The sequence below is a fragment of the Mugil cephalus genome, chromosome 1 (genome assembly GCF_022458985.1).
Source record: "Mugil cephalus isolate CIBA_MC_2020 chromosome 1, CIBA_Mcephalus_1.1, whole genome shotgun sequence".
Classification (NCBI taxonomy): domain Eukaryota; kingdom Metazoa; phylum Chordata; class Actinopteri; order Mugiliformes; family Mugilidae; genus Mugil; species Mugil cephalus.
Genome location: NC_061770.1, coordinates 28,918,366 through 28,936,920, shown reverse-complemented (window position 1 = coordinate 28,936,920; position 18,555 = coordinate 28,918,366). Strand labels below are relative to the sequence as shown.

The 18,555-nt window shown below is 40.2% G+C and overlaps 2 protein-coding genes across 2 annotated transcripts in view; both read right to left on the bottom strand.

Moving 5' to 3' along the window:
- The window catches only part of nfxl1 (nuclear transcription factor, X-box binding-like 1), an 86,772-nt gene extending 80,911 nt beyond the window's left edge, over positions 1-5,861 (bottom strand). Inside the window, exons 1-2 of the mRNA XM_047585825.1 lie at positions 5,779-5,861; positions 4,654-4,841 (exon numbers count right to left, since the gene is read on the bottom strand). Coding sequence (XP_047441781.1) covers positions 4,654-4,816 — 163 coding nt within the window. The 5' untranslated portion in view covers positions 4,817-4,841; positions 5,779-5,861. The remainder of the gene's footprint in view (positions 1-4,653; positions 4,842-5,778) is intronic.
- A 531-nt stretch (positions 5,862-6,392) lies between these two features.
- cnga1b (cyclic nucleotide gated channel subunit alpha 1b) lies at positions 6,393-17,566 on the bottom strand. Its single transcript, XM_047588829.1, is given in 15 exon segments — positions 6,393-7,261; positions 7,348-7,523; positions 9,398-9,629; positions 9,715-9,867; positions 10,515-10,640; positions 11,129-11,301; positions 11,386-11,522; positions 13,380-13,554; positions 13,653-13,759; positions 14,203-14,307; positions 14,385-14,477; positions 14,596-14,658; positions 15,351-15,416; positions 15,676-15,784; positions 16,982-17,566. Coding segments are annotated over 14 exon segments (1,935 nt in total). The 5' UTR covers positions 15,762-15,784; positions 16,982-17,566; the 3' UTR covers positions 6,393-7,018.
- Between the last annotated feature and the right edge of the window lie 989 nt (positions 17,567-18,555).

Sequence of the window (18,555 nt, the reverse complement as noted above, 5' to 3'; positions counted from 1 at the left end):
TTTGAGTACCACCTGTGTCGTGCGGCGAATAGGTCTTAGATCACTCGCTTAATAAAAAAAAAGTTTGAATTTTTGGTGTTTTTTGCCTTCCAGGTGGCGTCGACAGTCTGTAAGACACACACATGCACACACGCAAACTTAGAAAGTAGTTCTAGTTCTTATTTTGACTGGTTTAGACAACTAACAATTTGACCTGATATCAAAATATACTGCGCAATGCGCTGTCTGGGCAACATGAACACCGAACAGTAAAATTCAAAATATTGCACCTGCTTACATTATATGTATGCTTATAAGAGCTCACAGTCACAAGTTAACAGCATTAAATTATTTAATTAAAATCGGAATAATTTTTTTTTGTATCATGCAACAGATATTTTTTATGTTCAAAAATGTGATAATTAAATTACTTACAGCACATAGGCACACATCACAGGCCTAATTCATATATAATCTGCAGGTATTACCTGGTGGTTTCTGTCCACATCATAATTGCACACTGTGCAAAATGGCATCATGTTGGATGGTTGCAGGCATGGCCACTGATCTTTATATTTTTCCAAATACTTCTGGGGGTCATGGCCCCTCTGCTTTTTGAAGGCCTGCTGCCCTGTCCCTCCCTGTCATCCTGGTCTGTCATTGTGGCAGAGTTGGTGCTGCAAGATATTTGTCTTACTTGTTTAAACAGTAGAAATAATCCCATCCCTCCTTATATACAGGTCTACACTATCTGATTCATAACCTTAAAATAAACCTTCAATTAAGAGAAAAACAGTGTGGAAAGTAATTAAGTACATAAGTACATTTACTCATAATTATACAGTACTTGACTACAATCTTGGTACTTTATTCACACATACACACTGCTTGTGCTAATTTTGCTACAAGAAGAAAAAAAAACTGTGGCGCTTATTTCCCTTTGTTACGACTCTTGTCGTAGGCCCCCATGAGTTTGTTTCAGGTGTGTGCTGCCCGGAGGAGATGATTGGTGTGGGAGGCTCCGGTCCTGGACCCTGATTGGCCGCGGCTGACGGAGGACGTCTATATAACGATCCAAGATGGCGGCCGGGGCTGGCGGCAGGTGTTTCTCTCATCTCCCTCTGCTACCAACCAGCCACAGCGTTTGGTCCTTTGTTAAGCTGTAGGGGTGGACTGCCATTTTTGTTCCCAGCTTTTCTCCTGTTTATTTAGTTAGGGAGGTAAGTGTTGTCATTTGTTTGATTTTGTTAGGTTAGTGAAATAATTTCAAGATAGGGTTGTTTGGTTTGTTATGTTGGCCTTGGTCCACCCTGAAGTCAGAATTTGTTTCTCTGTTGTAAATAAATAACCCGTTTTACATTATAAATCTTTAGTTTGTCTTGGTGGCTACTTGGGACAAGGGGAAGATGGGAGCCTAATCATGTTGTGTCCTAGACACCCCTAGATGGGGCATAACACCTTTGATGTCGTATTTTCAACGTGAAATTAATGTTATTAACAGTACACGTTTGCCAAAAGATTCACACACTCACTCTCCCACACACACTAGTTAACCTTTTTAACCGACAGCTGCTGTGAGTAGGGCCACGGGGAACGGGGCTAACGCTATAGGTTCGACAGACTCGTTATTCTCCACCCTCTACAATGATTGGTTGAAACTGCTTCACCACCACACTGCTGCGTCGTCCTGTCAGACCTGAGTATTGCACGTGCACATTTCTAACAGCACTCACAGATGTCAGCAGCTTTTTAAGTAGTTTAAAGAGGCGGACCGTACCAGCGTAGTTTTATGTCAAATTGAGTAACTGCAAATGCATACAGGTTGGCAGGACTGGTAGTTAAAAGTGTTTACATTTCTTCCGGTTTCGGGCCTAGTGAAGGACAAGAGAAAGTAAAACTGTCCCAAAGTTGAAAGCTAACCAGCAAAAAACACTGAGTAAGTTAAGGAAGGGTCCAAAATGCCGTCTAGCAAGCTTGAGAAAAGTAAAAGTTTGGGAATGTCAAGATGCAGCAAATTGATGAGGCTAACATAAGCATTATTGCCTTAATCAGACTATAACAGAAGAACTTAAGTGCATGTAAATACATTAGTCAGATTAAAATCATAGTTCCCATTATCCGATTAGGACACACAGATAATGCGATTGGAATTCAATTTTCACCGGCATGTACGTGGTGAATCGGATAATTTGTGTGCGCATGCTCCACTGCGCTGGCCTGACCCCAGACCAAAAACATCCAAGAAAGCCGGCCGCAGAAGAATAAGAAAGTAAACAGAGCCGCTAGAAGAACCGGGATAGCGCGGATCTTACCTGCACCAGAAGTAGCTGGAACATTACGTACGAGATTAAAAAATGTACTATTATCCGTTTAGTTGTTGTTAGAAATGACGGTCTGCTGCATGAACGACTTTTGCTTATTATATGACGTAATAGGTCAACCGGAAAACAGGCCGTATTATCGTGGTATTAACCTGCTAAAAAGACACATATCGCCCCCTAGTGTGGAGGAGGAGAACATGTTCCCGTGAGTTATTCAATTTTCTCTGTTGCATGTAAACTGGGACAAGGACTGTAGCAAGAAAGTTGAATTTTGAGCATAGCCAAGCCAAGTCAAGTCAAGTCAAGTCAAGTCACTACTTTCAGTGTGAAGGCGGTAAGGGAGATGTATCACCGGCCCAGATATCGTTCAATCACCAAGTCAGTCCGTTGAGAAGTAATGTCAGAGATGGTAAGTCAGAGCCGAAAGGATTGTGAGGGATAGAGACAGACTGAGTCAGAAACATGGATTGGAATGAGAATATTTTTCATCATGACTTTTATGGAGATAAATTTTTAGCCCATATGACAGCCACGATGCTCAGCTGTCAGTAAGAACCTCACAACTCTGCTGACAACCTGTTGTTGCAGTTTAAATGGAAACTTCCAGTTTGGATAACTTCCTTCCTCCCGTGAGTCAGAACAACTCCTCACAAACATTTCAAGTCCAAAAAAAAATAAAAAAATACAAACAAATTGCACCACTCCTTCCTAAGATGAAGTGTTATTTACAATCCCCTGCACCGGTTCACAACTTGGAACTGGAATCTCTGGCCACTAATTGGTCATAAAAGTAGCGTTAAATGAAATAACACAACTCTCCAGTTACATGCAAGCATCTGGCCATCACCTCCAGTCTTAAGATGGGGAGCAAAATGACTTTAATGGCATTTTTTAGTTATGTATTGGACTTTTACTACTGATTTTATTGACCTTAATGAGCACTTATTTTTAGTAGGGGAGGAAAAAAATATCTGTATATCAATATATCGTGCTACTTTTTCTTCTGATGTCGATTTTAAATATCTTAATATCGATTTTAAAAGAAAAAGTCATATTTTGGGCCGTGAATGACTTCCGCACCTCCACCTCCGCCTTTTCTGTAGGAGTGCAATAAATTGGAAATGGATTAGTCATGTTTTTTGACTCAATTTGTGCAATGAATTATCTCTGTAATCCAATGTACATATACAACCTGTATTTTAAGCTGCAATTAAAATTTCAGTGAACTATGTAGAAAATCACAATATCATAATATTGCAATAATGTATCGTATCGTGACTCAAGTATCATGATACGCATCGTATCGATTGTTATGTCCCCACGCACGCATTGTTTTCCTTGACTTGCTTGACGACATCAAATGAAACGATCTGAAAAAAAATGTCATTATATTTTCTATTTATTTTGCTCCTAACAATTATTTGGTCTGTAAGTGGAAAAAAGAAATACATGTAAGACTGTGGTGATTTCCAGGATAATTTTCTTAGATTTCTGCTTGACTTGCGTTTCCAAACAAAGACCAAAATCCTCTTAAATAATATTGAATATGTTCTTCTCTTTTTATAATACTCACTCAATCACGAGTATGTAACTTCATGAATAACAGCCTTCAATTTTCTATTCCAATCCAATGTCACAAATCTACGAAAAATAAGACAACCTCTTCCCTAATGAACAAACCGGTCTTTTGTCCTTTGTCGTCAACAGAAACATTTTAATCTTATCGAACAGGATCTCAGAAACATCCAGACTCAAGAAAGAAGCCACTGTTTGATGTGCGACGTGTTGATTACTGCTTGACAGGCTTGTACTTGAACAAGCTCCTTCCCTTTGCTTCCAGTCTTTTTCCTCAGCTACAGGTTTAACCTCGTCACACCGCGGTGCGGTCGATACCAATCATTTCAGCGCACCCTGAAAAAGATACGAGTTAATAATGGCACGTGCCACCGCCTATTCAGAGTATTTAAAGTTAGCTTACAGCCAGAAGGCAATAAATGCACCTTTCCAGTTTGGGTAGCAACTCCACAAACAACCCTCGGCAGAGCGGAGAAAGTGAGGTGAAAAAAAATGGTTTGCTGAACTTGTATTGACAGATACTGAACAAACACATTAGCTGTAAGCCACAGTGAGTGCAGTTTAAATTTTAGTATGTGTACAACTGTTCCTTCTTCTTCGTTTTTTGGAGCTACCGGTCGTATTACTGCCCTCTGCAGGAGGAAGGTAATAATGAGGGTCTCTCAAGTGTCTGGGTCTGTCTTTAATGAATTCTGATGTTTGGGTAAAGGCTTTTCCAATAAATACCGCCGCACATTCTCCACAAATGGCCGTATTTACTCAGTAATACTGATCTCACCACATGGACGTTCAGGCGCAGAGTCGTTCTTCATCCTTCCTCCTCCTCGTCCTGCAGCGGCCGCCAGCCTCTCCTTCTCCTTCGGTGGGGGTCGCGACCTCTCGGGCTGAGCATCCTGACTCCGGCCCCGCCCCCTGCCCTGTTGTCGCCAGGCCGGCTCCATGGCAACCGCCTCCCCAGACTCACGTCTAGACATGAAAATAAACAGCACCAAGAAAAACGCTCATTTTCATTTACTCAAGTCAACTTTAGTCAAAACATAGTGCTGTACATAGGTAGAATAAGAACATAATATAAACAATTAAAAAACACTCAAAGCACTAAACAAGAGCAGGGTTTCAGGCTGGATTCAAAGCCAAAGAATAAAAATGGGTTTTAAGACAGTTTTACAATCATTACACATTTACAAGTTGGATTAAGTGTAAATTTGAGATCCTCTCAGATTATCTGTTTCTTGAGGCTCTTTTAAACTAGTACCGTGGGACCAGTTATCTATGTAGCCAATGCCAGTGCAGGTCATTTCTACTTGTGCATTAGTTTATATTTATACGTTTCTACACGGAATAAAAAGCGTGAATCATGTACGACAAAGAAATAACTCATTTATATGTAATAAATCCAATAAAAAAGCTCAACATCTTGATAATGAGCTTAGAGGAATCCATTTCCAGCTTTAGGGTTGTCTGTTTCAACAATCCCTCCATATGAGCTGGCTGGTTCTGGTTCTGGTTCAAGGTTTCTTCCTGTTAAAAGGGGAAGGTTCTTCTGTTATGCCTTCAGAAAAGTTGTATTGCTATTGACGCTGTATGAATTTATTTGAGCAAGAATTTCTGATCAGAGCGAGTTCCAGTCAATAGACCTCAACCGTGTGAGCAGAGGTTAAAAACAAACGTAACGTGTTCCTGTCACGCTTCCTTTCATTCATGTATTCTGTCACACTCACTTCATGTTAGCCGGCTAGCTGTGGTATGCTAACTGTCACTAAAACGTCCTGAAACAGGCGTCACATCCGGTAATAAACTGTTTTCTGGGCATAATTATTCATCGGCGCTTCTTCGACTTTAACATTCAGGCCAAATATAAAGTTAAAAGGACATTTTACAGACAGTTTTAAGAGAAACACACCTCAACTGTCCGCGATGAGCCCAGGAGTTCAGTTGCCGTCACTTGTCATGCGCGGCGCCTCGCGGTGCCTGCCGGTACGTGTAGTTCTAAGAGTCAAACGAGTATATGTGAAGACTTGGAGGTTGTGGCGGTTAAAACTACAAGTCCCACCTCACGCTGACACGCACCCTCAGGGGAAGTGCGACGTGTCAACATCATCCTCAACAAATAATAATAATAATAATAATAATAATAATAATAATAATAATATGTGGGGTATTATTATTGTTGTTATCATTATTCTTATTATTATCATCAGTAGTAGTAGTAGTAACTACTCTGGCGTTTCCAGTTTCTTGTATCACCTGATATTGTGATAGTTTCATCTTATTATTAATTATTTGAATTAATCATTTATTCAATGAGTACATGAATGGATGAAAAAAAGAAAAAAACAAAACAGGTCAGGTCAAAAATACCTAAAATAAAACGTAAAATAAAAATAAAAAGGTAATCAACGTAACGTAATAGATAATCAACGAATGAATGAAATAATAAAAGTAGTTTTGGTAGTAGTAGCTGATATAGCATGTATGTACTTTTTTAAAGAAAGTAAGAAGATGTGCTTCTACTTTTCCTTATAAAATATCTTTATTTTAGCGCAGCACTTCCTGAATGGACATTCATACTTCCTGTTCAGTATCTTTAAAAGCATCAGCCTTAGCACACATGAATGAGATGATGGATGTACAAGCAGTGAGTTTAGTGACTGATCTTTGACCTCTACCTGTTTTCAAGCTCTAGAAATTAATGCTCATTCTATGATTGATCTCAGCAGAGTCTGTCTGAACAGAAACCGGTCAAGTTTCAGAGATTTTTTCAAAATGATGTTTCATAACTTGTGATAATAACCCATAAAAATCAGATATCTATATACACAAGTATTGACAAGGTGTAGGCCATCGTAGCTCAAACATCACACAGTCAGTGGTCAAACAGAACTAAGTTGCGGTTCTGCTGCATATAAAACCTATCAAGTGAACACGGTAACATACAGAAAAGATGTACTGCTCATTATTTCTCACATGACACGTTATAATTACAGTGTTTTCCAGCTTAAACATGAAAAAAATTACTACATGCATGGGTACAATTTTCCTCTGGCTCTTCTCTGTGAAGCTCGTCGTCCCTTTCGTGCTCCAGTGCTTTCAGTTTGTTACCATCACGAAGGGTAGACGGTGAACGCTTTCCTGTTCCTCTTCTACTTCTTCTGTTCTTTGGTTGGCTCAGGTGTTGGAGGGGGCGGAGCATCACCTGGCTGGTCAGCTCATGGTGGGGGCACTAGCTTCTTCTCCAGCCGGGTGACTCTGTGTTTGATTTTGCTGTGAGTGGCTTCGTGCTCGGCCAGAAGCCGGGCGTAGCGGGTCTGCAGGACGTCCAGCATGCTCGTCATCCGGTCCACCTTCTCCTCAATCTCCTTGGGATCTGGTCCCTGCGCTGCCACCTGCAGGACAAGAAGAGACAAGGCAGCTTTTATTTCTGCATATCAGCTGCTTGTTTACTTTTCTGAAGGAGATCACAGGACTGTACCTCCAAGTCCAGCAGCCCATCCTTCATCAGAATCTGTCGTCCCTTCTCCTCCAGCAAGGCCTTAGCATCAGGATACTCCGTTAGCGCCTCCATCAGGTCGTCTTTGGAAAGACAGAAGAGGTCGGAGTAACCGATGCTTCTGATGTTAGCTGTCCTCCTGTTTCCTGCCTTACTGCCTGTTGGACAAGAAGCAAGAAGCAAGAATGTTTGACAGCAACCAAAATGTTCAGAGATGAATGGTTATAGTTGTATTATTATAGCAAGTTAGACATCAAATTAACAATGTACTGTCCCATATAGCTTAAAGTAGGTGTGTCAAACTATTTTTAGTTCGGGGGCCCCATGTGCCAGACTAGACCAGTAACAGCACAGCACAACAACCTGCAAGAAATGAAAATTTTTAAAATTTTGTTTTAGTTACATTTGTTTTAGTTAGATTCTGCCCTATCCCCAGTCTGTCCGTTGTGCCTTTGGGCAAGACACCTTGTGTAACAACTTGCCTGTCATTCAAAAGTCATTTGAGAGGATGAGGTGAGATCCTGTATATTTTGTGTGACACGCTGATGCTGATTCATGTAAGCACGCTAAGTCCAGGTGAGTTTAAGCATTTAGTAAATCCATCGCAGCTACTTCAGCGGCTTTCAGATTACATATGCCAAAAGATGGTGAAGGTGTGCACTGGTAGTGAATATGTAACAAAGCAAAAAAACTGAACAAAAGCGGTCAATAAAAATTGCGGCTACCTAACACTTGCCTCTCTCCTCCCCCAGTGCCCACATGACCCAAGACCTGTGCATCACCGTGGCAACCAGACCAAACAAATCAAAAGGCGAATAATCCACCAGTGCAACAGTACGGCTCCTACACCTTGCCCTGAGGTGTATGCTCCCCGGTGCATGGTTGTGAGTGAGTGATGTTGGTGGTGGTCAGCTTTAAGCCATATGGAACTATACAATGGTAATTTGGTCAGAGAGTTCATAGGTGCAAATTGGCAGTCATGTTTCCCACAGCTGCCCCAGGTCAGCTGTGACCACTGAGGTAGTTTACCACTGACTGTGTCAGCAAATGAATAATACATCCAATTGTAAGGGCTTTGAGCATCTAAAAATGGAAAAGCACTATATAAAACCAATGCATTATTATTATTATTTAATAAACTATGATAGTTTGTTAAATAATAACAATAATAATAATATTAATAATAATAACAACAGTAATAATAATACTAATAATAACAGTAATAACAACCATTAAAAAATTAATTTCTTATTAAAAATATGTGTAATTGTGACTCATTCTTGTCTGCTGTTTAGTCCTGGGTCTCAGTGTTGTGTCTTGTCCACTTCTCACAAATTAGGCATAGAAGTTATTTTCATTAAAAAAAAAAAAAAAAAAAAAAAATGCAGTCTTTTTCATGCTGCAAGCCAGATTTGACTATATGTTGTTTGACACCTGTGGCTTAAAGGGAACTTAGGTGTCTCTCCAGAAACAGTTAATAGAAAGCAGTTAATGCATGTAGCTGTTATTTTGATAAATCTCCTCTGGTGACTTTGAGTAGGAAGCTGATTTGAAGTTTTCAGGATGAACTTTATGCAGACGATGTCATCTTATACTGTTGGTGGTTCAGTGCAGTTGGCTGCAGAGAAAACACTTTGGGCCAAATAAAGACAGTAGACCAGATTTCTGTCCCAACTTTAAGGAAGAGTATTAGGGCCATCCATGATAAAAAACTGGAGGTGTATTTTTTTTTTCCATCATGCACTTCAAGAAAAGAGTCGAAATGTCGAGAGAATAGTCAAAATGCAATGGCAAGAATAAAGTTGAAATATAATGTGGAGATAAAAGTCGACTTTTTGAGACTATAACAATCAACGTATGTGACTGTTTCTGCAAAATGCTGTGCAAGTAGCTGGATGAAGTGGTGAAACTATACTTTAGGCTATGAATGACTTTCTTCTTTCTTGAAATACATGATGAGAAAAAACTCTACCTCCTCTCATTTTTTTTTTAATACTCTTCCGTAAATCTTGGCTCGCTAGCATAGCTCTACCTTTGATAGCCAGGATGCTGATCTCGCCGAAGTAGCTTCCATCACTGAGGACGACAAACTGCGTGACACCGTCATCTGCAACCACGGCAAGTTTCCCCTCCTTGATGATGTACATCTCTCTGCCAATGTCACCCTTCTTACAGATGTAGTCTCCTGGACTGTAGACCTGAGGCTGCAGCTTCAGTACCAGCTCCACCAGCAGACCAGCCTCGCAGTCCGCAAAGATACGAACCTGAGGGGTCACACAGAGGAGATGATGTCCCTTCATTCATGTCAAATGGTTTATAAATGAGGAGGGCTTGAACACATGTACATACCTTCTTCAGGGTGTCCAGGTGGACGTTGATGGCGATCTCAGCTCTCAGTTTGTCAGGCAGGTATTTCAGCACCTCCCTCTCGTCCACAGCTTTCTTATTGGTCCACAGGAAGTCAAACCACTTGATCACACGCTTCTCCAGGTCCTTCGTTACCTGGATGGTGCAACATATATGATTTCATTAAGAAAAGGCATTTTGTTTTTGTGCAGGGTTGTTTTGCATGTTCTCCATGCGCGTTCAGAAGTTTTTCTTTCCCCCAAATTGCAAAGATATGCAAGTTAGGTTAAGAGGTATTTATAAATAGGTGTGAATCAATCCTTCAAATCTTTATTATCCTGAAGGGGGCAATTATCTATGTACCAATGGTTAAACAAGACGGTCACCCTTACAGAGAATAACACACAAGATTGCTATGGGACTAGATAAATAAATACTCAAAAAGATGGATACAAAAGATTTTTAAAAAAGTCAAAAAAATACGATAGAGAGCAACCTGACAATATATACAATAAATAATGATTAAGTGCCTATACAGGGAGATATATAAGTCAGTTAAACTCAACACTGCAGTCGCTGTCAAAACAAAATAAAAAGCAATAAAAACTCTTTGATGGTTGTTTGTGTTAGATCAGTGATGGACAGGTGGTCTGTGTATATACCCCACCTCCTGCCTAATTCCAGCTGGGACAGACTTTTTATCTCACAGGATACATGGTAATTGATGGATGTACATTTGAAACTAAAAACTCTGTTGTGTCCTTTACAAATATGACATGGAATCATATTTACGAGTGTCTGACCTTTCTGAAGCTCATGTACTGTTTGATGGCGTCGATGCGAGCCTGGAAGTCAGCCCTGGCTGCGTTCATGTTGGTGATCATGGAGCCAACGTTACCGACAATGGTGGCGAAAATCAACACACCGACCTGGAGTTAAGGACAGAGTAGAGTAGAACCTAGTTTACAGAGTAGAACCCAAAAATAAATATTGATTGTTAAATTAACTTTAGCCTGGACTTCAGAGAGAGGTTATTAAAACATTCATGATATAGATTTAAATATATATTATGCATAGAAGCAGTGTCAGGTGATTGTTCACACCAGTCAGCAGATTTACTGAAACTGACTGCCAAACAAATGTACTGTATGTGTATGCGTAGCTGTCAGATGTGGACTTAATAATCTAATATTTCGTGATCCAAACCATAACTTGGCTAATTTAATTCTGCACTTTTTACTAAACAAGACTGCCACTCGTAGATGTGCATATTTAAGTAAATCTAAATGTTATTGCTATTTTAAAGCCATTTCGAAAAATACAAAATTTTGGTATCAGTATCACGTTGAAAAATGTGAAACAAAGTGCAGCATTTATACATAAATGTCATGGAAAACAAAAGTGAAGCCACACCCACCAGAAAGTCAGTAACAACAAAGAAGTACTCTGAGTTCTCCACAGGAGGCGGTGTTTCTCCAATGGTTGTGAGGGTCAGCGTGGACCAGTACATACTGTAGGCGTACTTCCTCACCAGACGACCAAACTCTGGATCAGCCGGGTTGGGATACACAAACCTGTCAGAACCAAAACCTGAAGAAACACGACCACCCATCAGGATTTATATGGATCAACCACAGAACAACCGGAGAAATCATTCAAGCCAGGGACTCCTACCAATGGCCTTGGAGAAGGAGTAGTAGAGGCAGGCGTTCCAGTGGATGATGATGACAATGTACATGACGAGGTTGGAGATTCGAAGAACGTTGGGGTAGTTGGTCCGGGTCTCCGTCCGCTGGAAGAACTCCAGCATCCTGAGACAAATAACCAACACTTGATGAAATTATTTCACAGTATAAATATAACAAAAAAACAAAAACTCTAAGCTTATGCCCCATCAACTTGGAACTCATTGCAGCAGAGTTATAAGCTTTCCAACTTGATTCCCCTTGGAGACTTCAAGGGGCTCTTTGATAAGGGCCTGGAAAGATCTTCTACTGGAACTTGTTCCTGTTTTATTCTTGACACCTTTTCACATAAAGTTTGGTGTTCATGTCTGTCTGTAACTCTGTGTTAGATTTGTAATGTTTATCCACAGAATGTCTTTCAGTGTGTCTGCCTAAAAAGAATGTTAGTGTTAGGGTTAGGGTTCTCATTGTGTTGTTTTAGAACAGGTCACTCTTGAAAGTGAGTCCCCATGTCTCAATGAGATTTACCTGTATAAATAAATGTTTAATAATAAAAATGACCAGAGGAAAGGAAATAGACCCAGTGAACCACATCCACTACATGAGGTAGAATAATGAAACTGCAACTTTATACACAAGGCTTATTGCAAGAATAATAAAGAGTAATAATATACAGTTATTAACGCTGACTGAACCAATGAGCTGGTGATGCTTTCTGGTGAAGTCAGAAACCATCTCTGACTTACACTTTGGAAAAGATCTAATGCTTTAAGCTCTAGTTGCCCATCTCATGGACGATCTAGACTTCACCATCAACTTTCCACAACACATCCCTTCCACTATTAACTGTTAACCCTCCAGCCTTCAGGTAGGAGGTACAGATATGTAGCTTCCAGCAGGATGTTGATTAATCAATGGACCAATTCCCATCCCACTATCATACGGTTTATGCTTCTGCATCAACTTGAAACATTTGTACGACAACAAAATGTCGCCTAATTTTTGGTCATTGTTTTAGTGACCATTGTTGAAAGTGAAGCAGAAACACCTGCCTGACAAAAAAGAAAAGACACCAGTAGCACCAGATAAGTTCTGAAATAGACTCAGGCAAGAAAAATAACTCATAATCTAGAATAGTGGTTCTCACCCTTTTCCAATTCAGGACCCAATTTTAAGTCTCCAACCCCATTAATATTATATTTAATTAACATAAAGGACTCAACTGAATACAGGAGAAACATGTTGGAAGCTCCAGAGCCGCCAACACAGCATCTGTAACATGTGGCAACATCTTCACTGTTACAGTTTTCAAGAAGTTGTCCATCAGCACCACACAGATATCAGAAATGCCAAGCAAGGGACTGCCTGTAACAGGCAATTTACAAATGATTCATAAATCACGGTACCCTTCAACTGAGAAATTCATTATCATATATAACAATTTGACACCCAATATCAAATCCAAACAAAATCCAAATATCAAAAGAAGCCTGTTAAATCGATTTAAGGCTTACACATAAACACAAACCTCATATTAAGATGTTTCTGCTAGATGAAACTTCAATTCAATCAAAAGCAATAACATCAAAGAAACCAAATTAAAACATTGCACTCTTACTTATGTATTTTTCCTTGTAAAATAAAAACTGCAGTGGATCATATTAAGATGTTGTGGTGTTGGTGTTGTGGTGATGTGGTGACAGTGTTGCAGATCACAATCAAAACCCAAATACCAAACGAAATGATTTGGTGGCCCACCTGCAATACCTTCGCGGCCCACCAGGGGGCTGCAACCCACAGGTTGGGAGTCACTGAACTAGTAGATGCTCTTACCACTGTGATGCAATGCAGTTCTGCACAAACTACAAATGAAATCGTGAGAACAGGCCAATACCCAGGTCATCAAGCGTTGATTGTCTTTGACAGAGATGATAAAGACTTCATTCATTCATTCATTCATTCATTCATTCATAATGAGTGTACCTATTGAACCTGAAGAGCTTGTTGAGTCGGATCTCGGGGTAGGTAAGGCCGAAGATGAGGTACAGAAAATCAGTGGGGATCATAGAGATCAGGTCCAGCTTGAACTGGAAGCTTTTGACATAACGCTCACGTAGCTTTTTCTCATCCTTCACCAGCAAACCCTGCTCCAGGTAACCTTCAAACACACACAGTCATGATGAGTGACTGTGTTACTAGAGGATGTAAATGAAGGTATATATTTATATATGTGTGCATGCAGGTGTGTGTTCGAACCGGTCCTGGTTCTGAAAACCATGTCAGCAAGGTAGACGCAGTCAGCAAGAAAGTCCAGGAGGAACCAGTAGACAAGGTAGTCAGATTGCAATTCCTCAAAACACGCCCTGAAAACACAAACACAAACTAGCCCACACTTTGTCCTTGTAGCTGTTCACTAAACTAGATGAAAGTTTCACAGTCTACCTTTGTAAACTAGGCCATTGTGTTGACCCAAACCTGGTAATGTGGGGTGACATAAATATCAATATTCCAACAACATATAACCACCTCAATCAGAAAAGACTGGTCTGGTCAGAAGGAATTTCAATTGGAAAAGCAGATCTCCTAATGGGTTTTTGAACTCTGCTGGTTTCTCTCAGGTTATTGGAATAAATCTATTCTCTCTGAGCATGTTTGCTCTACGTAGGGTTAAAACACCAGCATGAAGAGTTCCCAGGAGGGACAGAAACATGGAGGTAGAAATACAAAGATGAACCAAAGATGGAATCCATGAGGCCAGAGACGTTGGAGACAACCTAGATTATAGACAGATGATCATGTTTGTTACCTGGCTATGATCAGGGTCCAGTTGTACATGACGGGCATCGTGATAATGGCCAGCCAGTGGTAGTAAGTGTTACCAGCCGGATCAACCACAGATATCTCCTTTGGACTGGAAACATGCAATAATAAATTAGAATACAACAAATATAGTGATTTAGACTGATCTAGTAAATAAACCAAACATACGCCTCTTCCTTGGCCTTCTTCTCCTTCTCCTTTTCCTTCTCTTTCTCTTTTTCTTTCTCCTTTTCCTCTTTCTCCTTCTGTTTTTTCTCTTTCCTCTCCCTTTTCTCCTGTTTTTCTTTCCTGAGAGAAAAGAAGACAAATGACAGATTTTTTTTCTTGAAATAACAATAACAAGACATATGCATATAAGTGATAGCGGAATCGAACTTACTGCCTCTTTTCTTTTTTCTCTTTTTTCTCTTTCTTCTCTTTCTTCTTTTTCTTCTTTTCCTCCCTGGAAGACACACTTGTACATATAAACATACATGCAGGAATTACACAAAGAGCAACACAACACTGGTGTTGCACTGACTAGGGATGCCAGAAGTCTCATCATGATGTGTGGCAGTGGACAGGGAAACTCCTTCCTGGGAGTAAATATCCACTCATTACACGCTAAAGTTGGAGGAAGATGACAATAGTAGTGTGAGATGTCACATTTCCTCAACGTGGACTCACAGAAATCATTATTTTCCACATGATACCTACTCAGACGGAAACACTTGCAACATGACAGCACGTTAAGTAATTAATCACTTGGTTCCTCTGGATGGCATTGCCTTGGCCTCCAGTCCCACTGAGAAACATTAGTGTTATATATGTCCAGGATTTAGTCTTTGATTCTCACTCAAAACTAGTGACAAGGACTGCATTCTTTCACCTCTATCAGCTACGACAACATCAGCATTAGTGTCTAGTGGCTGGATTACTGTAATTCATTACTGTCTTCCTCTAAAAATGCTGCAGCAGTTAATCAGATCATATTACTCCAGTTTGAGCTTCTCTGTCCCATCCCTTAGTATGTTATTATACAAAAACTTTAAGACAAGTTGCATTCCCAGTGTGTCACTTGACAGAAAAACAGCAGTTCTATTTTTTGTCAATATGCTCCAACTTATTATACACCAAAAAGTAGTTCCATCTTACTCTTCCTCATTGTTGTTGCTGTTATTGACGTTGAACAAAACCCCTGGTCCTGATCCATGAGTGTCTCTGAAACAAAAAGAAAACACAACAACAACATTTGACTTGAACCATGCCTAATAAATCTGATTTTATGGGACCTTAATAGCCTTAAATATTGAGCCACCCAAGCACTGAACCATCCCCGAGGACCCCTAAAACCTTTAAATTGACCATGAGAGCCTCATCAGGCATTTATCCCCTTGTGAATTTCATTTGGAGAACAATAATACCACAGTCTACCTTTCTATTATTTGCATGTTTGAGTCTTCTTTCTTGTGGGGTTTACCTGCCGCCTTCTTTGATTTCACCTGGCTCCTCCTCCATGTCTTGTAGGACGATGGTGGGGGGAGTTAGTGGAGCTACTTTAGCCATGAAGATATTGGCCTTCTGGCCAGCTGTTGTGAAAAAGAAAAGAGAGACAGGCTTCTTCTTGGTTTATTGTATATTGTAAATAAATCCCTGCGATTGCAGACGGTCCTTGGTTGGCTTCTTTGGTTTGTTTTCTCCTTTTACCTCAATTGTTACCTCCTTGTGTTCCCCTAGACATTTTCTGCCCTGTCGGGTCGTAACACTAGTGAATACTCCACGCAACTTAGAGGTTATTGAAAGTATAAGTCACAGAAATTAACATGAACACAACTGAGAGAAACAAAAGACTAGTGATGGAGGACACCAAGACACCTAGGACTACTCGGAAGAAAACTAGTGAAGGACAACACAAAGATATTTATGACTACTTTGAATGAACCTAGTGATGGAGGACACCAAGAGTCCAAGGAAAACTCTGAAGGAGGTCAGTGATGGAGTATTTTGGAGATAGTCAGGATGTAACTGTTGCATAGGATCCTACAAATCAGAACATTTTAGTAAAGTAGTGAAAGGTTACTTGGTACAATGAGGCCAAAATTGCGCCCTCAGACTAGATGATAGTCTGGAGAACTCTAAACCCTGCACATCGCCTCCGGCTGTGATTCATGGTGGTAGCAGAATCATACCCTGGGGATCCAAACCATGGATTTCTTGTGAAGATAGATGGTAAAATACAACAAAATATAGGAGGACAATCGGAGAATATAGGAGAAGATTTATTTTCCAGCAGGACATTCACCTTTTTGTCTCAAAAACCTACACAGACATGGTTTAAAGACAAAAAGATGAATGTTCTGCAGTGGTTGAGGAAAAGCCCAGACTTCAGTCCATCTGAGAATCTGTGGCCTGACTCAGAATGTGTTGTCTGGGCCTGATCCCCAAAATTAAGAATTGAGTAAAACAGATGTTCCTGCCTGAGACACGTCCACACACTTGAAGTGGCTAAATATTCATGTAGTCACATGATATATGTTTGACATTACTTCACTTTAAATTAACCTCTTAGCTAATAATGAGGTCAGTATAGTCATCAAATGTTAACAAGTATGTTGAGTGTGAGTGGAGACACAGTTGGCACAATTTTCTCTGGAAATTCACAAGATATTAACATATACATTAGACAGAATGTAAATATATATATATTCCATGTGTATAGTTTTTTTTAAATATATTCTCTTATTATTTGCAATGCTCTACCTTCACTCGATTATCTCCTTACTCACCTGTCAGCAGATTATCCGTCAGCCTCGGTTATGTGGCCTAGATCCACCAACTTTCAGCCAAACTCATCACTGTGGAAACTGAGGAGAGACCCTCCCCACACACAGACACACACTCATAAAGCCTTTATATCCTCTATAGTCTGGAATCTGAAGAGAAAAGGAGAGAAAATCGGAGGGATGGGATGAGTGAAGGACTGGAGGGTTCGGACGTCCAGTAGAAGAGTCTCCTCTGTCACCCTGACAGGGATAAAGAGATTATAGGAGGGATGATACTGTATGTCTCTCACACACATGTACTACACGACACTCAGGTCTGATTTACATGAGAATAAAGTGTAAGCCACTAAAAATACAGCTCTAGAGATGGACAAGTTTACGAGGTTAACCCTAATCCTAAGGACAAATGAAAAACTAGAAAAGGTCCCACGTGTTTGAGATTAACGAACAGTTGTTAATAAATAGAGCAGCACATGAAGGAAACAGAAATAAATGGGACAGAGAAGAATATATAAAGTGAGGAGGAAGTCCCAAAAATCAAAGATAGAAAAAGAAACATTGTGAAAATGAAGACATGATGAAAAGTGAGGAAGAGCAGATTAAAAAGAGCCGCGCTGATTTTCTCTGATCCTCCTGAGTCAGCAAAGTAACCCTGATAACACTCCACCACCCGAGCTGCAGCTTTGATTGGCTTATGAGGAATTAGGTGTGTGTGTGTGTGTGTGTGTGTGTGTGTGTGTGTGTGTGTGTGTGTGTGTGTGTGTGTGTGTGTGCGTGTGTGTGTGTGTGTGTGTGTGTGTGTGTGTGTGTCTGTCTGTCTTTCCAAGGACCAGATTAAGTTTTATACCATCAGATTGACGACATTTGTGCAAATTGAGGAATTTTTACCAGGCCTCACTTTTTGACAAAGTTTTCTCTTATGCAAGTGAGGATAATTAGGCTGGTTCTCACTTGTTTACAAGGTTGTATGAGGGTTAACACGACCGGTTGGTAGTTTAATTTTGAGTTTGGGTGTGTGGGTCATAGTTCAGTCCTGTATCCTCAGTCCTCATAGTTTTTTGGCTATCCAAAACACGAATTAAAGTTTATTTCTCAGAATCGAAGTAGGAAAAGTTAAAAGTGATGGCCATAACACGAGGATATTTTATTGTTTAATTATCAGTGATACTTTGATGTGTTTGTGTTGAGAAATGTTGACGGTCTCATTAAAAGAAATGCTTTAAATAGTGAGAAAAACACTTTCGGGCAGAGTGTCCTCGATTCTTCAATCAGATTGAAGCTCGCAGCGTCATATTTTGCTGCAAACGGGTTATTATTGTAGTGAATGGAGGACTGCAGCCTCTGCTCTAAGCGTCTCTTACCGCCGCGAGTGGGTTTACATTGAAGTCAATTGAGAACCCAGAGAGTCTCATGCAGACAACTTGAAATACGACTGGTTAAAGGAATAGCATCATTACGTAGTGTTTCAAGCTTTAGCTGCCTGCACTTTTAATTACGAAGGCCCTGGAAGATTTCTGTAACTCCAGCAGCAGACATAAAATGAAAAGAAGAGGCTACTTGGAATAATATGAGGTAAA